Genomic DNA, 24,826 nt, shown 5'->3' with positions numbered 1-24,826 from the left:
AAGGCGTGTGCCACCATACCTGGCATCACAGCTTTTTAACTTGTAGCTTTCAAAATGCTTTTCGATAAACCAAGGAAAGAAAATAAAGGAGTTAAAAAAAAATTGTACAGACAAAATTTAACAGATGTTTGTGGAATTCGAGGGAGAGAACGGCAGCATAGCCACAGGATAGAAAACTGATATTAGAGTCCAGATTTTCTGGCACCAATTCCAGGGTTCTTCCTGGTTCCAGGAGCTATTCATTGACTCATTAATTCGTATATTCATGCATTAAATTGTATTAAGCACCTGCTACTTGCCAGGCACGATTCTGGGTAACTCTCAGCGGTGCTGGCACCACAGACTCTACAGTCTATATAGGGCGTCACAGAAGACAGAGATAACTGTCTTTGGGGGTGTCGTTGGAAAATGCTGAGTAAGGCAGCGAGGAAAGAGAATGGAGTTTCCGATAATGTGCTGTGTCCTCGGCACTTCAGATCCTGTCCAGGGACTCCAAAGAAGGGGGCGGTGGGGGGAGCCGCACGAGTTCTGCAGTAGCTCAATTCCTCTGTCACCATATCAGCTCGGAGCAGACCGAAGGGAGACCGGCACGGCCGCGGACGCATGCGCACTCTCGCTCGCCTCCCTGCCAGCGGTGGGAACGCATTGCCCAATGGAAACTTCGTTCGGCGTCTCCGTCCCGCCCCCTTCGCCCTTACCTTATTTCCGCTTCCGGCGCGGAGCTGTAGTTTCAAGATGGTGGCGGCGGCGGTGAGTGCGTCTCGGATGTCCCGGCTGCTCGGCCGGGTCCTCCCACGCGTGGGGCGGCCCATGTCGAGTGGCGCCCACGGCGAGGAGGGTTCAGGTACCGGGGTTCGGGTGGGAGTCGGGCCTCAGCGGCCTGCGCACGACGTGTCCGGGCCGTGACCTTGGCGGGAGGCCTGGCGGGAGGGAGAGGCCGAGGCTGACGTTGACGTTGTGGCCCCGCCGCAGCTCGCCTGTGGAAGGCCCTCACCTTCTTCGTGGCGCTGCCCGGGGTGGGAGTGAGCATGCTCAACGTTTTCCTGAAGACGCGACACGAAGAGCACGTGAGACCCGAGTTCGTCGCCTACCCCCATCTCCGCATCAGAACCAAGGTACGCCCTGCGCCTTTGCTGTCTGTCCTTCAAGAGCCCGTTATTTCATTATCCACTCCCCAGTCCAAGCCCTTAGTGCCCTAGGATGTTGGCTGCCAGTCTGTCTGCGCAAACAGAGCGTTGTATTTTCTCTCCTTTTCCATTAAGGGAAGCCCGCTAGTGGGCCACATCTCCTTTTTTCCAAAAGGTCACACAATAAATGCCTCTAGGTTTTCATTTCCCCCAACTTATGTCACCTCTTGTCTTGTGGTGCACTTCAGAAGCAGCCGTTCCTAGCCTGGAAGCTTGGAGGGTTGGGGTATCCTTTCATAGTTGCAAGCCCTGAAGGTGATTCGACATTTGGGCATTTGGCATGCTAGGTGATGCTAGGTGCTTAAGGACTAGACTGCCGGGTTTTTTCTCACAGTGCCTATTGTTTCATCCCCTTTATTCCTTGGCTGTTCGTGTAGACAGTTATAATGGTCTGTTCTGCATCACCTGATGTCTAATTGTTTCTTAAAAACTGTATCACCTAATTCATTCACATAGGACTGGCCTCGCAGAAACTTATTCTAAACTTGAATTGTAGAACCCCTGAGCCTCGATCCCAGTCTTGTACAGCCTCAGCAGTGGGGAGACAAAAGCAGGCAGATCTCTGAGTTTAAGGCAATCTGGTCTCCATAGTGAACTCCAGGACAGTTAGAGCTATTTAGTGAGACCTGGTCTCAGAAAAGAAAAGGTATTTGACAGCATCCTTGACTTGGCCTCTGCCCACTAGATGGCGGTACCACCCCCTCCTAAATGTCTCTAGATAATGTTCCAATATCCTCCTGCCCCTGGGGAGCCATGGGGCAGCTCAGGTCTATAACCCTGCACTTGGAAGGTGAAGGCAAGAGGATCAGTAATTCAAGGTCATTCTCTGCTACATTATAAAAACGAAGTTAGCTTGGGCTAAGTGGGACTGCCTCAAAAAAAAAAAAAAAAAAAAAAACCTAAACTAAAAATGGTTGTTGTGAGCCATTGACCTAGAGCAATGCTTTTCAAACACAGTGGGAAGGGACTGAAGAGATGGTTCAGTGGTTTAGCGCACTGCTCTTACAGAAGAGCCTAATTTAATTCCTAGCACACAACTGCCTTTAATTCCAGCTGAAGGTGGAACTGATGTCTTTGGCCTCCTCATACACCTGCGCTTTTGTGCATATAAATCCCCCACCCTCACCCTGTCCACAAACATAGAACACCTCTTTAATTCTGGCACTTAGGAGGCAGGAGCAGCTAGATCTCTGTCTACATAGCATGATGCAAGACAGCCAGGGCCACATAGAGAGACCCTGTCTCAGAACAAAAACATTGTGATTTGCAGAGTCATGCGTGCTAGTATTCCCAGCACTCAGGGGACAGAGGCAGGAGGATCATTGTAATTTTTTTGGCCTGCGCGTTCTATGTAGTGTTCTAGATTAGTTATATAAGGAAACCCTATTTCAAAATCCCAACTCAGGGTTCTGAAGATGCCCAGCAGATAAAGGAACTTGCCACCAAGCCCGAGGACATGAGTTCAGTCTCCCTCTGTAGGAGAGAACTACTCATACAAGTTGTCTTCTGGCAGTGGCCATACACATATACAAAACAAATGGCGGGTTTTTGTTTTGTTTTGTTTTTTCTCTTTGGTTTTTCAAAACAGAGTTTCTCTGTGTATCCTTGGCTGTCCTAGACTCACTTGAACTCGCAGAGCTCCACCTGCTTCTGCCTCCTTGAGCGCTGGGACACAGGTGTGCACCACCGCGCCGACAGACTTGTTTTATTTTTATAGCTAGTAGGCAAAAGGATTGAATGTAGGTTGCAGTTTTCTAGTCCTTCTGCATTAAATAAGCATCTCCCTCTATATCTTACCGTTACCATTCTGATACAAGAACAGTGCTACACCTTGACAAACAATAGTACTGGCTGTATCAGTTACCAGGGGAAAGCTAGGAACTCCTTTTTTATGATTAAAAAATACTGTTGTTACTAATGAATAAGTATGTATGTCTACGTGGGCTTATGTACATATGAATGCAGATTATCATGTTGGGTCAGATATGTAAACACCTGACATGAATTCTGGGAACTGACCTTAGATCTTTTGGAAGAGCAGCTCTTATCCACTGAGCCATCTTTCCAATATCTTGTTATTAAAGATCTGTTTTAAATTATGTGTGTGTGCATGTGGATACCCAAAGAAGCCGGAGAGGGCTTCACATCCCCTGGGGCTGGACTATAGGTAGTTTTGAGCTGCTGCCTGACGTGGGTGCTGGGAACCAAACTTGGGTACTGTTCAAGCGCAGAACAGTACATACATACTCTTACTTGCTGAGGCATCTCTTCCCCAGATAGCCATCTTCAGCTTGCTTTTCTTACCATCTACTCAAAGGCCTCCCTGCTAGTTGTTTATTAGAAGACACTTAAGCTATGGGAAAATAGGGGGCTGGAGAGATGGCTCAGTGGTTAATAGCACTAGCTACCTTTCCAAAGGTCCTGAGATCAATTCCCAGCAACCACATGGCAGCTCACAACCATCTGTAATGGGATCTGATTCCTTTTTCTGTTTGCATGAAGAGAAGAGTGTTCATACATAAAATACATGAATAAATCTGGGGGGGAGCTATGAGAAAGTTAAAATAATGCCAATAAAGGATGATCTTGTTTTATGTATTATCTCTTTCAAGCAGTTCATAGCCAAGTTCTAATTGACATCTTCCATCCACAGCCCTTCCCCTGGGGAGATGGTAACCATACCCTCTTCCACAACCCCCATGTGAATGCACTTCCGACGGGCTATGAAGATGAGTAAAGAAAACCTGGATTTCCCCCAGGCAACAAGGGACCACAGCACTGGTTTGGACCATTATTCTGTGTGTGGACCACGAAGGCATTTTGGATGCTAAGCTCATCTTTCCTTGTATCAAATGGTGACCAATACACTGATCTTCCATCCCTTTGCCTTTAAGAGGAGATGGCTTAAATAAATAACTTAAACTTAGATTGTTCATGAGCTGGACGGTGAAGTCTTTGATTAGTCTCAGAAACTGACATTATTTTGCGACTTCGGTGTTTCAGATCTGGTTTAACCCACTGAATTCTATTTATAACTAGATGCCTGTTGGTTTCTTGTGCTTAGGGTGGGTAGAGCCAGTTAAACAAGAGCACAGAGCACTAGGATGGGCTCCCTGGCAGACACTGAATGACTAATGAAATGGCTGCTGCTTAGCACCTGTAACGTGTGCCTGGGGCAACTTCAAAGACTGGGCTACCAAGTTACAGGTCAGCCCAGGCTGCCCAGAAGTGCTGAGCCGTGGTCAGCTCTCCTCTGGGTCCCAGTGCCCTCCTGTTGCAGTCCACCAAAGGAGTCTGGTTCTTACTATTAGGCAAAGAATCATTTGTCAGTCAGGAATGGTGGCGCACTTGGGAGGCAGAGGCAGGCAGATCTCTTTGAGTTTGAGGCCAGCCAGCACTACACATGGAAACCATGTCTAGGAAAAACAACAACACAGCAGTGGTGGTACTTACAAAACAACATAGCCATTAGTTGTCAAAATTGAAGACCTTTAACATGGTAGAGTTACCTTCTGGAGAGGATGAAGTCGGGTAGGTTGAGTGATCAATTGTATTCTCAGCAGCTGTGTTGTCACATGTGGTGTAACGGAAGATGTTAGCGGCTGCTCTTTTTAAGCATCTTCAGCTCCGAGGCTTTCTAGCCTCACCATCATGAGTAGCTGGGTAAAGGCATTCACCATGCCATTATTTCAAGGATTCTTAAGTCTACTCTGAAAGTTAAGGAACTCAGTGTCTTTCTCACCTGATCTGAAAATGATTACCACTACCACCCCTCACCCCCCAAAAAAGAGAGACTCAAGAAAGCCATGGAGGTGCATACTTACAATCTTCAGGACTTTGGGAAGAGTAGTCTGAGGCCAGAGGACTGCCATGGTTCAAAGCTAGTCTGAGCTATAGTCTTAAGACTTGAGAGAAAAAAAACAACTATGAGATAGCTCAGCAGGTAGAGGTACTTACTGCTAAGCCTGATAACCTGAGTTTTAAACCCAGAACATACACATTGGGAGGGAACTGACTCCAAAATTGTCCTATATCCACATGTATACCGTGAATTAATTGTAAGAAAATTACTACCCCAGTGTGGTAGTTTGAATGAGGATGGCCTCATCGACATATGTTTAAATCCTTGGTGTCCCCATCACCCCACTGTGACCACGCCATTCCCAGTTAGCTCTCTGGCTTGTGCGTGTGGATTGGGATCTTAGTTCACAGCTCCTGCTCCAGCTTCATGCCTGTCTGCTGCCATCTTCTCTGACATGATCATGGAATTTTTATGAGTCGCTTTGGTCATGGCATCTCTTCACAGCAACAAAAAAGTAACTAAGACACCCAGTGTGGTGACACACACCTGTAATCCCAATACTTGGGAGGTGGAAGTAGGAGGATCAAGAGTTGTTCATCTATGTTGAAGTTTGAGGCCAGCCTGGGCTAAATGAAACCTTTGCCTTAAGCAAAAATGCTCTTGAGATGTAGCTCAGTTGATAAATGCTCGAACGCATGAAATGTTGGGTTTGACCTCACTAGTACATGGATGAGGTATGGTCTTAACTAAATCCCAGTGTGGGTATGTGGGAGATAGAAGCTGGAGGATCAAGCATTCAAGGTCATTCTCAGCTATTCACTGAATATTGGACTCCATGAAACTATTTCAAAAAACAAAGGCTCACCAAGACAGATCCCAGAACTCTCATATAGGCCTCAAAAATCTCGTGTTCTTTGAACAATGACCCTTAACTAGTTGACCTTAAGCCTTGCACATGACCCCTGAACTAGCCTCCTAGAACCAAGCTTTTTTGTTTTGTTTTCTTTGAGATAGGGTTTCTCTGTGTAGCCTTGGTAGTCCTGTACTCACTTTGTAGACAGGCTGGCCTCAGAGATCCACTTGCCTCAGCCTCCTGGAGTGCTGGGATTGTAGGTGTGCCACTGTGACCAGCTCAGAGCCCAGCTTTTTTTACTTTCAAAAAATAGGAATTTCTTTTATATCCACAGTTTTCTAAAAATTTAAATAAATATGTGTTTTTTGTTTGTTTTCAGGACAGGGTTTTTCTTGGCTGTCCTAGACTCACTTTGTAGATCAGGCTGGCTTTTAGGTCACAGAGATCCACCTGCCTCAGCCTCCCAGAGTACAATGCTGGGATTACAGGCATGTGCCACCATGTCCAGCTTGAAAATGTTTTGAAATGATATTAGGGTTGGTCATATTAAAATGAAGTAGTAATTAGTAACACAGGAAACAATGTAAGCCCTTTTCATCTGTCTTTAGGGATATACTAAATTCTATTCAAGGGAGGCAGGTGTGAAGACCACATGACATTGTTGTGGAACCACAATACATAATATTTAAAGAAGCTTTTTATATAAGCTGGGCCTTTAAAGGTAGAGGCAGGAGGCCAAGCTGTAAGTCAGATTTCTCACCTAAGTGCCCATCAGTCACCTAAGCTTAGACAAATCAAGTTACAAGGCAAAGCTGGCTCTTAGCAAGACAATGAGATACATGGGGCAATGGGTAATAAGTGCCCCCAGTTCCAAGAGAAAGAGTAGAATCAAGATTTATTCCATGTCATGATTACAGACTTAGGGCATGATGGGCAAACAACAGTAAGGAAGCACCTTTCCCCCACTCAGCTGGATACACTTTGCCTTTTATATGATATGCAAATTCATCTTAGTTTGTGGAGTTAAAAGTTGGCAGCAGCAAAGCTGTAATGCAGGTGATTCTTGAACAGCCACTTCCAGGCGCTGTGAGCTCCAAAGTGGTGCTATGTCGCTTCTGAAGCTTTTAAATGTTAATCCAACACCTTGTTAAGGCGGGAGCTGAGGAAAGCTGCTTTCTGCCTTGATAACCCAGGCCACAAGCGGTTGTAACTGTTCCTATAAAAATACAATCATGTTCCCATGCACTGATTGAAACGGCTGTGTCCGGATCCCTTTCAGAGCATTAGCTCCCTGAGAGGAAAAAAGAGGTCCTGACCAACTGTCACAAAAAATGACTCCCAGGCAGTGTATCTATTGTCCTCGGCAGCGAAAGTCAGCAACCTTGATCATGACCAGTTCATCATTATTCACACCCAAGAGCTAGGTAAAGCTGATTCCAGACCATGTTTTGCAACCATAACCCCAAGAAGCTGTTCCATTGTAGCACGTGGAATTACTTCCAGATGCCAGCGAAAGCAAAGTTGCCTCAAAGCGAGACTGACAGCTGCTCGTTCAGAAGTGAGAGGAGACCACCAAGATGGGGAAACTCTTCAAATCCCATCTTCACAGCCTTAGCTGACAAAATCCAGAGGCCTCTCAATTTACTCACTTCTTCCAAGTGACAGGCAGGTCAAGAGGAGTTTTCAGGCTTTTCTTTGCCATGGCCCATGAACTCCAGTCCTTCAATAGGAATCTCTTTCTCCTTTATTGCTTTCTGAAGGAAGAAGAAAATGTATTATGAAAGTCTATGGAAACTTAAAGTCCATGTTTTGTAACTGCAGTGTAATGGCACAAAGGTGAACCGAATGAACTGGAAAGGCTTGAAACACACAATTCAAGGGATACTCCCTGCCCCCCTTTTTTGTTTTTAAAAACAGGGTTTCTCTGTGTAGCCTCCAGGCTGGCCTTGAACTCACAAAGTCCACCTGCCTCTGCCTCCCTGGTGACACCCTTTTTTGATACATGATTTTATTGTGTAGCCCTAGCTAGCCTGGAATTCACACATTTTTGCCTATCTCTGAATCCTGGGATTAAAAGTGTGTACCACTATGCTAGACACTGTTTTAACAAGTACCACTGTAAAGACACTGAATCCTGTGTGGTTTGCACACCTGCTCTTCGGAGGGGAGTCAGGAGGGTCAGGTAAGGCATCTCTATCTTAGTGACTGTTCAGTCTGAATTCCAGTACAAACCGCTAGGTGACCTTGTGTCACCTTTACTCTCTGAGAATTGGCTAAAAGTAGGTCCTGGAATTGAGAGGATGTTTTAGGTAAAGTTAGTAGAAGTACATCCACTGGTCTGAAATCAAACTTTACTGGCTGCAACGGGGAATTGGTGGAGAAAAACAGGGCAACAGAGAGATCATAACAGTGGCGACCTCCACAATGCCATAACAGTCTAGAAAACAGTAAACACAATCCATTTCAAATAACAATGAAATGTTGCACCACGAAAATACCAAGGTCACCAGACTCCACTGCCTTTGAACCAATCACTTCCTGTTTCTAAGTGCTAGTCCATGTGTAAGACATAGATAATAGAACAACTCGTCACCAAGCCTGGTGACCCGAACTTGATCCCCGGAACCCCCATACATGGGAAAAAAGAAAACTGACTCCAGGAAGTTGTCCCCACTCTCAACACAAACGCGGACATACACCTTTTTTTTTTTGAGACAGTTTTTCTGTGTAGCCCTGGCTGTCCTGGGACTCACTATAAAACAGGCTGTCCTCGAACCTATGGAAATAGGCCTGCCTCTGCTTTCCGAGTGCTGGGAGTACAGGCATGCGCCACCGCCGCCCGGCTGCACCAATTTCTTCACATACGGATAACTATGGCTACTCCCAAATAAGTGACCCCCCCCCCCCAAATTCTAATGTACTCCGTAACAAGCAAAGCACCGTAAAGCATCACAGTGCCCAGCGGAGAGACAGCCAGGCAATGGGATGGGATGGCGGAGCAAAGGGCTGGCTGCGGCAGCCCTGCGGCGGGCCTGGGCAGGCTCACCTGGACGCACTGCTGGTAGCGTTTGAAGAGGTCGGTGCACGGGTCCCCGGAGCCGTCCCCTTTGAGGAACTTCTCAGCAAACCAGCGGTTGAAGCATTGGTCGTACTCGCGCTTCATGTCAGTGCAAGCCTCCCCGACGCTGTTCATGGCGCCGGCAGCTGATGTGCGGCGACGCGCTCTAATGTCGTCACTCGCGCGCGCGTCGCCCCACCTTTCGTCATTACCGAGGCCGAGAAGCAAAGATGTGGGCACGGGCGGCGAGGGCGCATTTTCGGGCTCGGTTGGACGGGGCCCGAGGCTCCGCTTCCAAAGCGGGTCCACAGGGAAAGGTGCAGGCGGCGGGGCAGGGGAGCCACGCTCCATGCCTCACCCCGCAGGGCGGCGGTGGCGTGCCCGCCGCGGTGATGGAGCATCTGGAGCGGCTGGCGCTGGTGAACTTCGGCAGCCGCGAGGCGGTGACCCGGCTGGAGAAAGCCATCGCCTTCGCTGATCAGCTGCACGCCGTGGACACCAGCGGGGTGGAGCCCCTGGAGTCGGTACTGGAGGACAGGTAAACTCTCGGCTGCGGCCTCGAGAACTTGACCTTGACACCGTACGAGGTGTTTCAGGTCCCTTGCATAATTGGCAATTTGTCCAGTCATCACCGCGAGGATGTCTTCGCTCTTCCCTACTTCATTACAAATCCTGTCGCTCCGGTTTAGAACCCTTTAGCCTTCCCAGTCTCGATGTAAATAGGAACAAAATAGGAACTAACTGCTTGCTAGTCATCGCCTTAGAATCCCCTGCTTCAGAGAGCCCCTATCCATCTCTGGGATGTACTGTTCCTTGTGTACCCTCCAGCCTGTGCTGGCTTCCAGGTCACACTCATTTCCTCGAAGATGTTAGTTTTAGCACTTGCCTAAGCATCAGATTAACTATCTGAAGGAATCAAATACTATTAAATATATGTTGGAGACCTTCTCAAATCAGTTCATATGCTAATATGGTACAGTCAAATAACATGTAATGTGTTTTATTTAATTTTTGAAACAGAATCTGGCTACATAGCACAGACTAGCTTTGAACCTAAGGTTATCTTGCAGCTTCCTTAGTGCTTTTTATAGGCCTGTATCTCCACACCAAGTATCAGTTTCTATTATTTTTATTTACTTCTTTTGAGACAGGGTATCATGTAAACCAAGCAAGCTAAGAATGACCTTAAATTCCTAGCCCTATACCTCCATCTCCCATGTCCGGATTATAGGATTTATGTAGTGCTTACAGGCTGGCCTCAGATTTAGCGCTGTTCTTGCCCAGTTGCTCAAATGCTGGGATTATAGGTGTAAGGCACCATTCTTGTTTTGAAGATGATTTTTTAAATTAATTATGTGTATGGGTGTTTGGGCTACTTGTTATGTCTGTTTATAAGGGTGTGGGACCCACTAGAACTGTAACTCCCAAGTCCTGCGGGAAGTGTGCCACTGCTGCTGATACAACCAAAAAGTTTCCTCACGGCCTGCATGGCATCGTCTGTCACAGCCTTGCCCGTTTCTCCAAGCCTGCACTGTCATGTTCTTCCAGCTTCTTGAGTTTTCTCAGACTTTTCTCATACAGTTCTCAGCCTTTGATTTTTACCAGCTCCTTATCCCAACTTTCCCCTAATTTTCCTTTCTTCTTAAGCTGTCAACTGCCATTATTTTTTCCTTTGTACAGATACATTCTTTGTGGTTCTACTGATATTCAAAAGAGCTGTTAATCACAACCTATCTACTTGAATGTTATTTCTCTGCCCCTCTGCTTCTGATTATCCACATTCCATGGAGTATGTTTGTATTGCTTACTTTTGGTGTCCAGGACTGAGTAAATACTTGGGAAGTGCTCAAATTATTTGGGGAGAAAATAGAAGCACAAAGAAGTTGGGGGTGCAGGCTTGCCGCCAAGCCTGATGATCTTAGTGCGAGCCTTATGAGCCACATGGTTGAAGAGAACTGACTTGAATAAGTCCTCTGTCCTCCACACACACATCCTTGTGCCTACCTCTGCCACATACAAAATTTTAGAATTGTAACTTTCTTCAAAAGTCAGGATTTCCTGCCTTCCAGGAGTAACTAAAAAAAAAAAAAAAAAAAAAAAAAAAAAACTGGCCATATTTGGCATGTGGTGGCCGGAATATAAGCTTGTCATTCAGTGGCCTGCATGTTTCCATAAATTATATATATTTTAGGTTAATGAATCCCACTAATCATTTTAATATGACATTGTAGGACTTCAAAAAAAAAAATAGACCTCATTAATCCCAGCATTCTAGGCCAGACCTGAATATTGGTTGTTGTTTTTTTTTTTTTTTTTTTTTTTTAATTTTTATGTGTATGCATGTGTGTAAGAATCCACAGAGATTGGAAGAGGGTGCCTGTGAGATTCCCTGGAACTGGAGTTACAGGCAATGTGAACCTCCGTGTGGCTACAAGGAGCCAAACCCAGGCCTTCCGTAAGAACATAGTGCTCTTAGCTCTCGAGCCATCTCTTCAGCCTGACTTCAGTGTTTTAAATGCTCATCTGAACACGAAACATCCTAGTAAAGACAGGCTTTCAACAGCTTTACGCAATAGCAGTAAAAGCCCCAAATGGCTAACAGAAGTCTGTCTACACATCAATAATGTATTATTTGGGTTGAGCTAGAAAGCCTTAGTGTCTATGCTGTGGACCAGTTTACATGCAATATCTGTTATCATATGATTTTAGAAGGCAAAGAGAGTGTTGGACCTATATAAAAGCAGACTCAGAACTTCACAGGAAAAGGCTAGGTCTTGGGACCCGTAGGCCTACAACTCTCAGAGAGTGCTGATAAGCTAGATAGTAGCATGACGTGGCTGTTGCCCTCTTGAGCTGTCAGCAGGTGAAATTATCCAGACTGGCCCAGTTGGGCTCCTGACTTTGTCCTGTGGAGGGAGGAAGGCGTTCATGAGTACCTACCCGTCCCTAAGATTTACCACCAGTTAACAGCTACTGGGAGATGTTTTTCTTCAGTGTCATAACTTTACGTAAGTTGTCCATGCTCCTAACCTCAGTTAAACCAACTGCTTCACCAAGTTAGATTTTAGTCTGTCACTGTCATTATTAGATGTTAGTCTTCCTGGGAAAATTTTGTACAACAGAGCAGTCTGGCTTCAACATGTGATGCTCCTGCCTTAGCCTCATGCGTTAGGTGAGTGCCACCATACCTGCCTGGTGTTTTTAAAAATCTTTATTACATTTATTAGAGACTGTATAAGAGTGTCACAGTACATGTGTGGAGGGGAGCTGGTTCTCTTCCATTTGGGTTCTAGGGATCAAACAGCACCTTTCCAGGAGCCATTTTCACTACCCCACTTTGTTTTCTTTTAAAAAAAAAAAAAAAAAATCATATTTTGAGGTTGGAGAGATAGCTCAGTGGTTAAGAGTAAGAAGTGTTCATATACCAGGTTTGGTGGCACATGCCTGTGATCTCAGCACTCAGGGAGACAGGCCAGCCTGGCCTACAAAGCTAGTCCAGGATAGCTAAGACTACACAGAGAAACCCTGTCTCAGAAAACTAAGGGGGAAAAAAAAGTGTTCATGCAGAGGACCTGAGTTCAGTTCCCAGCACCCAAGACAGGCAGCTCAAAACTGCCTCTAGCTGCAGCCCCGGAAGATCCCATACCCCTGGCTTCCACAGGCACCTGTATTCATGTGCACATACCCACACAGACACACACATAAATAGTAAGAATAAATCTTTATTACATTTGATGTTCCCAGCGATTTTATAAAGAGGTGAAAACATAGAGATGGTAGGTACTCTGCAGTGTTGGGACGTGGATTCAGCTGATTTCGGGTCTACACTTTTAGCCATTCTCCAACAGAACCCGAAGTCCCAGAAAGACCAGTGGCCACCTTTGCATGGTACAACTGCAGGTTTTTTCTTTTCTTTCTTTCTTTTTTTTGTGTCTGTCTGTCTTCTGTGCTAGAAACCGAATTCAGGGCCTCACACATATGAAACAATCATTGTACCACTGACCTACAGCCAACTTTCCCCCCCTTTTGGTTAAAAAACACAGAGGAAAGGCTGGACGTGGTAGCAAATACCTTTAATCTTAGCACTCAGGGCAGGCTTGGGCTACATAGTGAGTGCCAGAGCAGCCAAGACTACAGGAGGAGACCCTGTCACAAAGTGCAACCTTCACTTTTTGAAAAGAAACGTAAGGTCTAGAAAGATTATTCCAAGACCAGTTAATGTAATACTTTTGTGTGGTTTGGTGGTGGTTTTGGGGTACAGGGGTATTACAGTGGCACGCTCATCCAGGAGAATGAGGCAGAAGGATGAAGAGTTTTAAGACCAGCCTGACCTACACAGGGAGAAAAACAAAAAACCAACCAAACAAGTGTGTATCCTAGAACCAGCTCCAACCCTCCATTCTTACCCTGAATGAGACTGTCTGTGTGGGGTGCCTTTCTTCAGGTCAGCTCCTCTTTGCTAGTGATTTCAGGGTTCTTTTTATTCTTATTTGAGACCATCCTGAACTAGCTCTGTAGACCAGGATAACCGTAAACTCAGAGATCACATGCCTCTGCCTCCCAGGTGCTGGAATAAAGGCGTGCACCACCATGCTCAGCTAGACTCCTTGTTCACAATGGATCAAATATCCTGCAACACCTCATTTGTCTGTTTTTGGAGACAGGGTTTCTCTGTGTAGTCCTGGCTGTCCTGGGCAGCTTTGTAGACCAGGCTGGCCTTGAACTCACAGAGATCCACCTGTCTTTCCTTCCCCCAGTGCTGGGATTACAAGTGTGTACCATCAAGCACACATTTTAATGAATATCTAGAAGCAGGCTGACTATGGTAAGACACATTCATATTTTGAAATCAGAGTGAAACTTCATCATTGTAGTCACATTTTGTTTCACTAATTTATAACCTAGAAATTTTTAGTTGTTTATTTATTTATTGAGGTGGAATCTTGGTATGTAGCCCTGGCTGACCTTGAGCTTGGTATATAGACTGGCCTGGAACTCACCTGCCTCTGCCTACTGAGTGCTAGAATTAAAGCAGTGTACGTTCACCTAACTGTCTGAGTATTGCGCATATATGGAGACACAGAATGCAAGTGAAGGACCAAGGTCAATGTGTGGGAATCTATTCTTCCCTATGGGCACCAGGGTTTGAACTCAGGCTAAGCTTTGTGACAAGTGCATTGACCCACTAAGCAATCTCACCAGGTCCCATCTGTTTCTAGAGAAGCCACTGTGTCTAGAGAGTAAGAGAGCCCTGATATTTGTGATATATCAGTTTGAGACAAGCCTAAGCTGGCCTCCAGCTCACTCCATACACCTGAGGCTGGCCTACCTGAGTGTGGAATTTTCAGCACACGCCACCTAATCCCACTGTGTCTGCTGAGTGGCCGGCACCTGTGTATCTCCTAAGTGGCTGTCATAATAAATAAATAAATAAATAAATAAATAAATAAATAAATAAATAAATAAGCATTCATCTTATCTTATTCAGCTAAACTTCCTGCCACTCTCTGAATTAGCTGTGTTCTCTTCCATGGCAGTCATGCTGCATCTGGTAAAATGTCTACTTCCCCGCCCTACTCCCCTCCAGTTATTTCCTGTCCATCCTTTAGCAGTGACATCACTGATTCTTGAGTACATGCTTCTCACTGAAGCACAGTTAGGGACATGTGCTAGTCCTCTGACATACTTTGCCTAGTTTTTGGTGTATATGTGTGTGTGTGCGCGCCTGGGTATGTACACCACGGGTGGAAAGTGCCCTTTGAAGAGAGCATCAGATCCCCTGGAACTGGAGTTATCAGTGTTTGTGAGTCACTGCATAGGTGCTGGGAACCAAACCTGGGTCCTCTGGAAGAATAACCGGTGCACCTGATCATTGAGCCATCTCTCCAGCCCACAGTTGTATCATAATTGCCCTTTCACTTGACCTTACCAGAATTAATCTACTCCTATTATCCAGAAAGACTTGCTCATCAAACTGGGGATATAATTACAGTTTACCTCAGTGGCCAGGCGAACCTACAAACAGCAGGCAACTCTTTGGTCTGTTTTGACCATGACTCCCTACCTTGAGTTAGTGCAGACAGCTCTTTGGTCTACTTTCACCCAGTACTCCCACCTGGTGACAGTGGCCCACAGCAAGGACCTTTGTGCCCCCCACCAGCCTGCCCTCTCTTCTCTAGAAGCTGCAAGTTTCTCAGACTCTAACTCTGACCTTTGGGTTTTGCAGATGTCTCTACTTGAGATCTGACAATGTAGCAGAAGGCAACTGTGCTGAAGAACTACTACAAAATTCTCAACAGGTTGTGGAGGAGTACTTTGTGGCCCCCCCAGGTACGTGTTACCTACAGTGGCTCAGCATAGTAGTTCAAACATTCTAAAAACAAATACATACAAACAGACAAACTGCACACAAGTGGTGGCGTTAAAATGACAACAGTCCAGGAGTCGTACTCACCTTGAGGGGCTGGTCATAATGAAGGAACAGTACAGGACCAAGGGTGTGTGTGCCAGACAGTACATCTCTCTGGCCTGGAAGCCTGTCTACAGGAACAGCTGGCATTCCCTGGTACTCTTCTGGTGCCAGAGGAACCTGAGCCTATTTGCTTGGAGAACCTCAGTGTGACATTGTCTGATGTTTCCTCAACTTGTACCAATTCAAATGAGAAAAGTTAACAGGCCACACAGGCCAGCTGAACTATACCCATTAGCCATATATGTATCTTAGCCATGGCCTGTAATCTCTGATGTAGTAACTTGCATTTTCAACCTCACTGTACACACTTTAAGACTTCTCTCCTGTGCATGAGTCCTCAGAGTTGCCTGACCACTGGGCACTTTGGGAATCAGACACCAAGGCCAGGCAGTTGACAATAAGCTCCTGTTAAAGGAAGGATGGAAATCTAACCTAGCTAACTTATGGGCTAACCTCTTATCTATGCTGCATTTATTTGCATGAGCTGGCTAAAGAATCTTAAGACCCTGAAATCATCTTAGGGCCCAGGAGCTGCTACGCCATCATTGTGTCTGCTGACCACATGACACACAGAACCTTGCTCCTGACTTACTCAGTTTTAGCCCTCCACTCCTACCTGCATATACATGATGGCTGACTATGTACAGCTTGCCTCTACAATGAAAAGTGTGGATTTGGCTTCATTTTGAACTCTTCCTGATACTTGAGAGTTGAGAAAGGGTGGCATCAATACTCATGTCCACTGTTTCCCATGGAAACCAGTGACCACTCAATTTAGGAGAACCAGCTGATTCAACTATACTATTCTTTCTTATTTTCAAACAGGTAACATTTCTTTGCCAGATATGGCAAATAAGAGTCCTCCTCCCACAGCAGAGTAGCTATTCTGGGAAAGGGGCACCCTGTCAACATTGTGGAATCACAAGGGCGGTCCTTTGCTACTGTGAATTCTAGTGTAAACCAGACATCCACGATTGCTTGGTAACTGATCCTTGGACAGACCTGGAAGAGAGTCCCAGCTGACAAAATACCACAGGCCTGCTTGCAAGGAACTGGATCAAGTACTCTGGCCTGTTCTGTATGGAAAATACCCTCCTTCATGGTCCACTGCCGTATCAAAATGTATCTGTGTGAACTTTTCTGTTTATACTTAGGAGATAGTCCACCTGTGACCAAGTGACAAACTTGAGTTAACTACAGCCTGGAAACTCCTAATTTAGAACCATCTTCCTTTCTCACAAAGTGAGCCAAACCCCTCCCCACACACCTTGTTCGTGAACACCAGCCAAACAGTTTGTTCAGAAAAGAGAACTTGTTAAAAATAGGCCTGGGCTTGTTCTCATTCTTCCTCATCCCTTTATCTGCAATGCTTCCTCACACACCCCTCTTCTTTGTTTGCTCAGATAGAGCCTCTTTACTTGAGGCTGGCCTGGGGCACACAGCTGTCTTCCTGCCACAGCCTCCCCAGTACAGGGATGAGAGGCATGAACTACCTTTTACAGGCAGTTTAATTTATAATGTCAGTTCTAACTGTAAGACCTCTGAATCTGGGTTAGAGATGGTTCAGTGGTTAAGGGAACTCCTAAACTGAGTGTGGTAGAACCTAGAACGAGTGTGCCTAGAACCCCTGCACTTGGGAGGCAGAGGCAGAAAGATCCCAAGTTTGAGACCAGCCTGGTCTACAGAGGCAGAGCTACACAGAGAAACCCTGCCTCAAAAAACAAAACAACACCACCAAACCTAGCACTTTCTAATCTTCAGTCTGACCTGAACCAGGACCTCCTGTAATTCCAGCTCCAGGGCTTCTCATGCATCTTTCTGACCTCTAGCACTAACACACATGTGGAACATACACATAAATAAAAATCAATCTTAAAAAAAAAATAAAGTTAAAGAATCTTCTCTGTGGGGGGCTGGAGAGACGGCTCAGAGGTTGAGAGCACTGGCTGCTCTTCCAGGGGTCCCGAGTTCAGTTCCCAGCAACCACAGGGTGGCTCACAACCGTCTACGGTGGGATCTGGAGCCCTCTTCTGGCGTGCAGATGTACATGCAGGCAGAACACTGTATATGTAACAAATAAAAATTTAAAAATGAAAAAAAGAATCTGCCTTGGTGTTGAAATTTTGAAATTATAATCATTCCAGTAATTTTTCTGCTCCTTACACACTGGTATGACAACTCAAATACTTCTTTTTGGTCAGTACCTGTTTGATGAAACTATACACTTAATCAAAGACAACCATACACACCAATTACTAAACATTTAAAATATATTTCTAAACAAAATGGGTGACTCAGTTGTAGTAACTGCAGCACTGATTTTTTTTGTCCCATAATCAGGAGTGAAAAATATACAACTTGTTTCTGAACCAAAGCCACAACTTCTATTTCTGCAGTGTAAAACATGTCACTGCTAGTATGATGGCCCTAGGTGAACTTATATAGTTCCTTAAAAAAGAAAAAAAGAAAGAAAGAAGTTTAAAAAATTTCCTAAGACACTAAATTATCAATCTGGAATGTAGATTCTGAGCACAATGCAGCTCAGCTCATCCAAAAAGAGAGAGAGAGAGAAACTACTCCCACCTTCCTCAATAAGGCCTATAGGTAGAGAAGTAGTGTGGAGAACCCCTGTTTTGGTAAGGAGAATCACGGCCCCTGGACCCAGACCTCGACCGTGAATAGCCATAGCTGGTGCTCCTCTCCGGATAAACTCGGATGTATGAAGTTTCACCCTGAAATTCAAACAAACAAAAAGGAAAGTAAAGAATCTGAATAACCAGCAAAAGCAACCTCTTAACCTGACTGTCGTGCGTGCCTGGCTTGTAATCTTATCAAACCTTCACAATGTTGCATGGAGACAGGTACCCTTACTCTCCATTCAAGATAAAGGAATGCATGCCTCTCTCTCTCTCTGTTCTGAACTTGCAGGATGTTGGCAAAGCAAACCCCTTGGCTTTGTTTGCTGTACATAGATCTTCAATGGTTCTTTAATGGTACTGAAGTAATGAAAATGGCCTGCTGCTACTATGGCTGCATTAGACTTCCTAGAAAGTAGGAACCCACCTCATGAGAGCGGAACTTGGTGTCGTCCAGCTTCCGCAGAGCGTATTCCATGTCTTCTTTTCTCAGATATTCAACCATCCCCATTCCATCCTTTTGTACGTCTGCATAACAGACATCCCCAGCTTCGCGCATGTGATCTTTCAGGTCCTGCCAGCTGCCTGATGGAGGAAGACCTAGGCAGAGAATGTACACAAGCCACATCCTCAGTCATGTTAACTGCCCTATGAAGAGCCAGCAACACCTATGGTGGGCTATATCTGTGATCATTTAATTCTTAAGGGTTCCCAAGTCACAAATCCTTAAGGGCACAAAACCAGAGAAATACACTTAAGTATAGATGGTAAACCAACATGAGAAGCTGGTCCAAGCTAACTAACTGTCTGGAGACCAAGGCTTCCCAACAAAGCATCCTTGTTACAGGTTTACAGCCTCTGAGCATTTATAACTCTGTTCTTCACAACCAATATGACACTCCCAAAACTGAGTGTCAGGTTTTTCCATTATGAAATTTATTAGTACCAAGTATTTCTTGCTGAACTTATTTTCCTAAGACACGGGAACTTTGAAATAAGCCAAGTGTAGCTGAGGGATAGCACAACAACAAAAATCAAAGTTTGTTGACAGACCACAGAGTACCTCGTAAGAGATCACCAACATTCCTCACTACAGTTGGGGAAAGGTAACACTCAACGCTAGAACTAGTTGGGAGTCATACAACCCTACCTGATGTCATGAAAGGGAAATGTGCTCCTGCTCTCAAAGGCTGTGTTTACCGCTCACAGCTCAGGACTGCAGCCATTTCCTAATAGTTTTCTAAGCAGGATTTCAGAGCAGCATGGAGAGAAAAAAAGATAATGTATGACATCTTGAAGGAGGGAATAGAGTCCTAGGGTTAAAAAATTACAAAGGGATACAAGATAGACAGATACCATCACTCTTATGCACTGTGACTGTGGGACATTCACACTTTAAAAGGTGCCAGGCTCAATATATTTTACTCCATTAGGGCTCCCATAGTCTTGTGCCATGTGCAGAAGGTCTTAACACTGTATTGATATTTTAAAGACACACAAACTTTGAGCTTAGCATTTCGTCCATCATTCACTGACACCAGTTTTAAGTAAATGCTCTATGCTTTCCAGTATAATCCCCAAGATCCTAAATTGTTTGAATCTAGCTCCTGTGATATCTATAAAGCCAGATACCAAGGAGCATTCCCAAAGAAAACATTTTTAGAATTCTAGATCAAAGGTTTTTCCATCATCTTGTCCTCTCATCAATAAAAGCAGGTAGATCTCTGAGTTTGACACCAGCCTAGTTTACAGATTGAGACTACAGCCAAGACTATACAGAGACCCTGTCTCAAAACAAACAAAAAAAGTAACAGGTTGCTGTCCCACAAGGCTGTATTACTTGTACAATTTTGTTTGTATAATACCTGCCTCCCTAAAAACTAGAGCAGAGCCTTAGGCTGTCTGTGTGCACTGGCAACTGAAAAGCCAACATATCCCACGTACTGAACCATAAGCTAGGATTCCTCAGAGGCCAGACTCTGAAGTAGTGTCCATGCACCATCTCATTCAACAAGCTAAGAACATACCTGAAACGAGAACTCGGAAATCAGATCGTCTTGTAGGAGGCCCATTCCTTGCACCACGGGGCCACCCACCACGACCTCCGTAAGTCCTAGGGAATTCCACACGAAGTCGACACTGGCCATAATCATAACCATTTCTTCCATAAATTGCATCCTCAGCATCTCTGCAAAGAAAAGCTTGAAATCAGTGCTGCTCGGATAGACTGGATGACTTCCCGTGAAGAGCGTGAATGGCTGAATGTGAACATCAGCCTGAGGGAACAGGAGGAAGGATACCAAAACAGTCTTGATGTACTTCTGCTTTAGTTGGGGACCTTTCACATTACTGAAATAGGTTTTGCAGACGGGCCAATAAGATGGCTCAGCCACAGCATGCATACACTCTTAAGTGCAGAATATTTACTCAGAATCTGAAAAAATATTTTTTAAACTTACAGTTAATGAAGGGATTTGAATATGAGCAAAAGATGTGATATGTATGCATGAAGGTATCATGACCAAACTCATTATTCTGTACATATTAAAAGAATTGCAATTGTCAAGCATATGGGTTTTCTATGGATGAAAAATGGAGAAATAAACAGAGTATTTTGAAGGATATTGATTTAGAAACTAGAGAGAAGGTGGCTCAGCTGCTAAGAGAGCTTTCTGTTCTTACATGGGACCATGATTCAGTTCTCAGCACGCACACAGCAGTTCTTAGCAGTCTGTAACTAGTTCAAGAGAATCCAATGCTTTTTCTGACCTAGAAAGGCTCCAGTATGTATATGACCTACATACATACATATATACATACCAGATGCACAGACAAATTAATTTTTCTTGGGGAAAAAAGGCTAACTCAGAGGAATAAAATAATTGTTGAAAGCTGGGCACTGTGGCACACGCCTGTGATCACAGCATTCTGGGAGGCAAAGGCAGGCAGATCTCTGTGAGTTTGAGGCCAGCCTGATCTACAAAGTGAGTCCAGGACAGGCAAGGCTACACAGAGAAATCCTGTCTCGGAAAAACAAACAAATAACTGCTAATTATTGATTTTTGCTGATACACCAAATTTATCAAAACATGGCAAGCATTTTCTCTAACACAGTGGCTCTCAACCTGTCCCGACCCCTTTGGCAGGCCTCTATCGTCCCAAATATTTACATTACAATTCATAACAGCAGCAAAATTAGTTATGAAGTATAAAGGAAAATAATTTTATTGTTGGGGGTCACTACAACATGGGGGACTGCAGCATTAGGAAGGCTGAAAATATCCTACATTAGGCCCCTTAATATTCTTCCACAAGGCCCAATGACATGAAGCTTGAGGGGGAAGCACATTAAAAAGTTCCAAAAGGCCAGGTGTGTAATCCCAACACTGGGAAGACTGAGGAGGAATGTTCTGAGACCACCCTGGTCTACAAAGAAATACTGTCTCACAAAGTCAGCACAAATTTAAATAAAGGCATGTGAGGGCCTGAGGATGGTGCAGTCGGTAAGAGCACTTGTTTATAACCGTCAGTAACTCCGGTTCCGGGGGAACCGGCGGCCTCTTCTGACTTCGCTGGACAACAGGCATACATGCAGAGCAAATACATATAGGTAAGACACACACATAAGTAAATCTTTTTAAGGAAGATTAAACAAGGGCTGGATATGGTGACTCACGTCTTTAATACTGGTAACAGAAGCCAGAGACAAGCAGATCTCTGTGAGTTCAAGGCCAACATGGTCTACCATAGCAAATTCCAGCCAATCAGAGCTAAAGTATAAGACCCTGTCTAAAACAAACAAACAAACAAACAAACAAGGCATCAAGGAACACATCCACAACAGTGCTTACTGTTGAAATGTATTTCTAATGGAGCCTGAGAAGGGGGAGACATTAAGAACTAAAAGCAGAATTTGTGCATAAATGATTTGAGTTACCTGTTTAAGCTTTTTGTACTTCTAATTGAGAAATATGCCTTATCTGGCTGGGTTATCAAAAGGACAAAATGCTAACATTTTAAGTACTTTGTTTGAAACTTCTCAAACAATTCTTGTTAAGACTAAAGGAAAAACATGACCGTATAAGGTAACAGTTTTAGGTAGTATGGGAGCCTTTAATCCCCGAACTTGGAAGGCAGAGGCAGGTAGATCTCTGAGGTCAACCTGGTCTACAGCCAGGGCTACACAGAGAAAGCCTGTCTCAAAAAAAAAAAAAAAAAAAAAAAGGTAATAACAGGATTCAAATCCTATCTAGATCCTCTATGAAACACCTACCAAGTGTTATCCCCTCACTAGCCTCCTGCATTACCCAATCCGAAATGTCCTCCTCTGTGAAACATCTGCCTCCTGGGTTGTTGAAAATGCACTTGACACAGAACAATTGTTCAAAATACACAATGGCACTGTTAACTAATTAAATGGAGCCATGACTTTCTCACGCTCACATGTAAAAACTGCTTCAGTCCACTTTTAAGACTACATGACACTTGGGAATTAGCTGTTAGTCTTCCACCATCGAAGTCCAGGATACGTCTTCTGTCAACCCGTATCTCCAACCCAGGCCGGCTGGACACCGGGTGGCGGGGCAGAGATGAAACTTTCCTCCTAGCGACGCTGAGAAGACAGAAGGAAGTCCTTACTGACCCTCCCAGCACAGTGACCGCTACAGTGCAGTGACTTGAAAGTGCACTTTGCGGCCTTTTCCGGTCGCAAAGTCACAAAGCCCCTTTTGCGCGGGTTTGGGAACCAGGCTTTTCCACGCACAATCAACTTCTGGCGAGGCCTCCCTAATCAGTGAGAAATGAAATCATAGCCGCCGCCCCCTCCAGCGCCCCCCCCCCCGGCTGGTTTAATCCGATTCTTTTTACTAGAACCCAAGGGGTCCCAGACACCCCTTTACGGCCGCCAAAGGCAACACGACCCCGCCGTGTTCCCCCGTAACGGCGAAGGCCCCGGACTCGGGGGGCGGGGTGGGCGACTGCCTTCTCCTGCCTTCGGCCGAGTCCTCTGCAGGACCGCTTCGGGGAGCCGAGGCTTCCAAGCCCGGGCCGCCCCCCTCTATGGGTGCTTCCCGTTAGGGTGTCTTCCCAGCCTCGAGGGAAGCAGCGCTGGTTTTTACCCTCCTCGGGGCAAGTTTGGCGGGTTCGGGCCCTCCAGAGCCCCTTCGGGGTTTCTACGTTGAACACTAGGGAGGGAGGTGATAACAGGCAGAGCCTGAGAGAAAGAAGCCGCCGCCTCCAGCCGAGGGGAAGAAGGGGGAGAAAGGAGCGAGAGGGGTCGAGCCGGCGGGGAGGGGGGAGAAGGGCGCCGCGGGAGGGGAGGGCCCAGGGGCGGGAGGGGAGGGCAGCGCCGGCGCCAGCCTGCAGGAGGGCGGGCCGCGGGGTCCTCACCGCGGGTCCTCGAAGCGCACGAAGGCGAAGGGCACGAGGCCGTGCCGGTTCTTGAGCTCGATCTCGCGGATGCGGCCGTACTTGTAAAACAGATCCTCCAGGTCCTTCTCACGCACGTCGGTCGGAAGGTTCCCCACGTAGATACGCCCGTCGCCCTCGCCGCCGCGCTCGTCCGCCCAGCCCGACATCCGCACCGCCCGACGCCGCGGGCCCGCCGCAGCCCACTTCCCGCCGCCGCCGCCGCCTCCTCAGCCCGGATCCCCGCCGCAGCTCCCCCGCGGGCTCCGAGCTGCTCAGCCGCACTGCATTGTGGGGAACGCGGCGCGGAAGCCGTGGGGGTCGGAGGAGATTAAAGAAACCTTAAAGGGGACGCGGCCGCGAGGTGCGCGTGCGCGGGGCCCGGTGCTGGAGGAGCGAGCGGAAGGTCCGGGCGGGGAGACGGCAGCGCCGCCTAGGCTCGCGGGGCTGTGCGCACCCACTGAGCCTGGTTTGCCGGGAGGCTGGCAGAGCTTGAGGAAAGGACCCGCAGAAGCCCTCAGACGCTCCGGCGCAGTGTCCCCGTGAACATTTTGGATCCTAGCCTGGCCTATCCCATAAAACGGACTGGAGAGGTGGTTAAGAGCGACGGCTGCTCTCCAGAGAACCCAGGTTCAATTTCCAGCGCCCACAACTGTCTGTAACTCCAGTTCCAGGGGATCCAACGCCTTCAAACAGACAAACGTACAGGTGCACCTCAAATAAGTAAATACATGAATCTTTGAAAACAAAAACAGATCAAAATCCCTCCAAGATAAAACAACAACAAAGCACCCTCAAATTACTTAGGTCTATGTTTGTCCTTATGTTCTGAATGCTGGGCAGTGAGTGGTGCACGCCCGCGATCCCATCACTCTGCGGCAGAGGCAGGCCGATCTCTGTGTTCAGGGCCAGTGGGACAGCCAAGGAAGCTCAGAGAATCCCTGTCTCGAAAACACCATAAAACAGCTGGGTACAGCGCTCAAGGAAGCAGAGGCAAGCGGATCTCTGCGAGGTCAAGGCCAGCCTGGTCCACAAAGTGAGCCTGGGACAGCCAGGGTTACACAGAGAAACCCTGTCTCAAAAAGCAACAACAAATAATAATAATTGATAATAAAATTTAAAAAGGGACTGGAGAGATGGCTCAGCGGTTTAGAGCACTGTCCTCAGTTCAATTCCAAGCAACCACATTGTGGCTCATGACCACCTATACTGCAATCTGCTGCCCTCTTCTGGCATCCAGGTGTACATGGAGATAGGGCACTCACGTACCTAAAATAAATAAATCTAAGAAAATTTAAAAAAGAAAACCGACAAAACAAATAATTAGAAAATAACAAAAAGCTCTGGGATGGGTATTTACTGAAGCATTAAGTGCACTTATTACTCTTGCAGAAGACCTGGGTTCTATTCCC

General features: G+C 46.1%; 4 protein-coding genes across 4 annotated transcripts; 2 read left to right on the top strand and 2 right to left on the bottom strand.

Moving 5' to 3' along the window:
* The first annotated feature begins 603 nt into the window (after positions 1-603).
* On the top strand, positions 604-4,113 carry LOC129676099 (cytochrome c oxidase subunit 6A1, mitochondrial). The gene is made up of 3 exons (XM_055606404.1): positions 604-844; positions 973-1,115; positions 3,841-4,113. The coding sequence occupies exons 1-3, from the start codon at positions 604-606 to the stop codon at positions 3,922-3,924; spliced, it is 468 nt and encodes a 155-aa protein (XP_055462379.1). The 3' UTR covers positions 3,925-4,113.
* Positions 4,114-6,720: 2,607 nt separating this feature from the next.
* Positions 6,721-9,080, bottom strand: Triap1 (TP53 regulated inhibitor of apoptosis 1). Its single transcript, XM_055605765.1, has 2 exons — positions 8,889-9,080; positions 6,721-7,596 (listed from the first exon to the last, which is right to left on the bottom strand). Exons 1-2 carry the CDS (start codon positions 9,033-9,035, stop codon positions 7,513-7,515), a joined length of 231 nt encoding a protein of 76 aa, XP_055461740.1. The 5' UTR covers positions 9,036-9,080; the 3' UTR covers positions 6,721-7,512.
* Gatc (glutamyl-tRNA amidotransferase subunit C) lies at positions 9,080-17,475 on the top strand. Its single transcript, XM_055605764.1, has 3 exons — positions 9,080-9,438; positions 15,127-15,230; positions 16,198-17,475. Exons 1-3 carry the CDS (start codon positions 9,131-9,133, stop codon positions 16,251-16,253), a joined length of 468 nt encoding a protein of 155 aa, XP_055461739.1. The 5' UTR covers positions 9,080-9,130; the 3' UTR covers positions 16,254-17,475.
* A 149-nt stretch (positions 17,476-17,624) lies between these two features.
* On the bottom strand, positions 17,625-23,717 carry Srsf9 (serine and arginine rich splicing factor 9). The gene is made up of 4 exons (XM_055605763.1): positions 23,397-23,717; positions 20,036-20,196; positions 18,436-18,608; positions 17,625-18,104 (listed from the first exon to the last, which is right to left on the bottom strand). Exons 1-4 carry the CDS (start codon positions 23,582-23,584, stop codon positions 17,961-17,963), a joined length of 666 nt encoding a protein of 221 aa, XP_055461738.1. The 5' UTR covers positions 23,585-23,717; the 3' UTR covers positions 17,625-17,960.
* Positions 23,718-24,826: the final 1,109 nt, after the last annotated feature.

Source organism: Psammomys obesus, unplaced genomic scaffold (assembly GCF_907164565.1).
Source record: "Psammomys obesus unplaced genomic scaffold, mPsaObe1.curated_primary_1811, whole genome shotgun sequence".
NCBI classification, from domain to species: domain Eukaryota; kingdom Metazoa; phylum Chordata; class Mammalia; order Rodentia; family Muridae; genus Psammomys; species Psammomys obesus.
The sequence above is the reverse complement of the archived record's forward strand: the minus strand, read 5'-3'. Positions and strand labels throughout refer to the sequence as shown.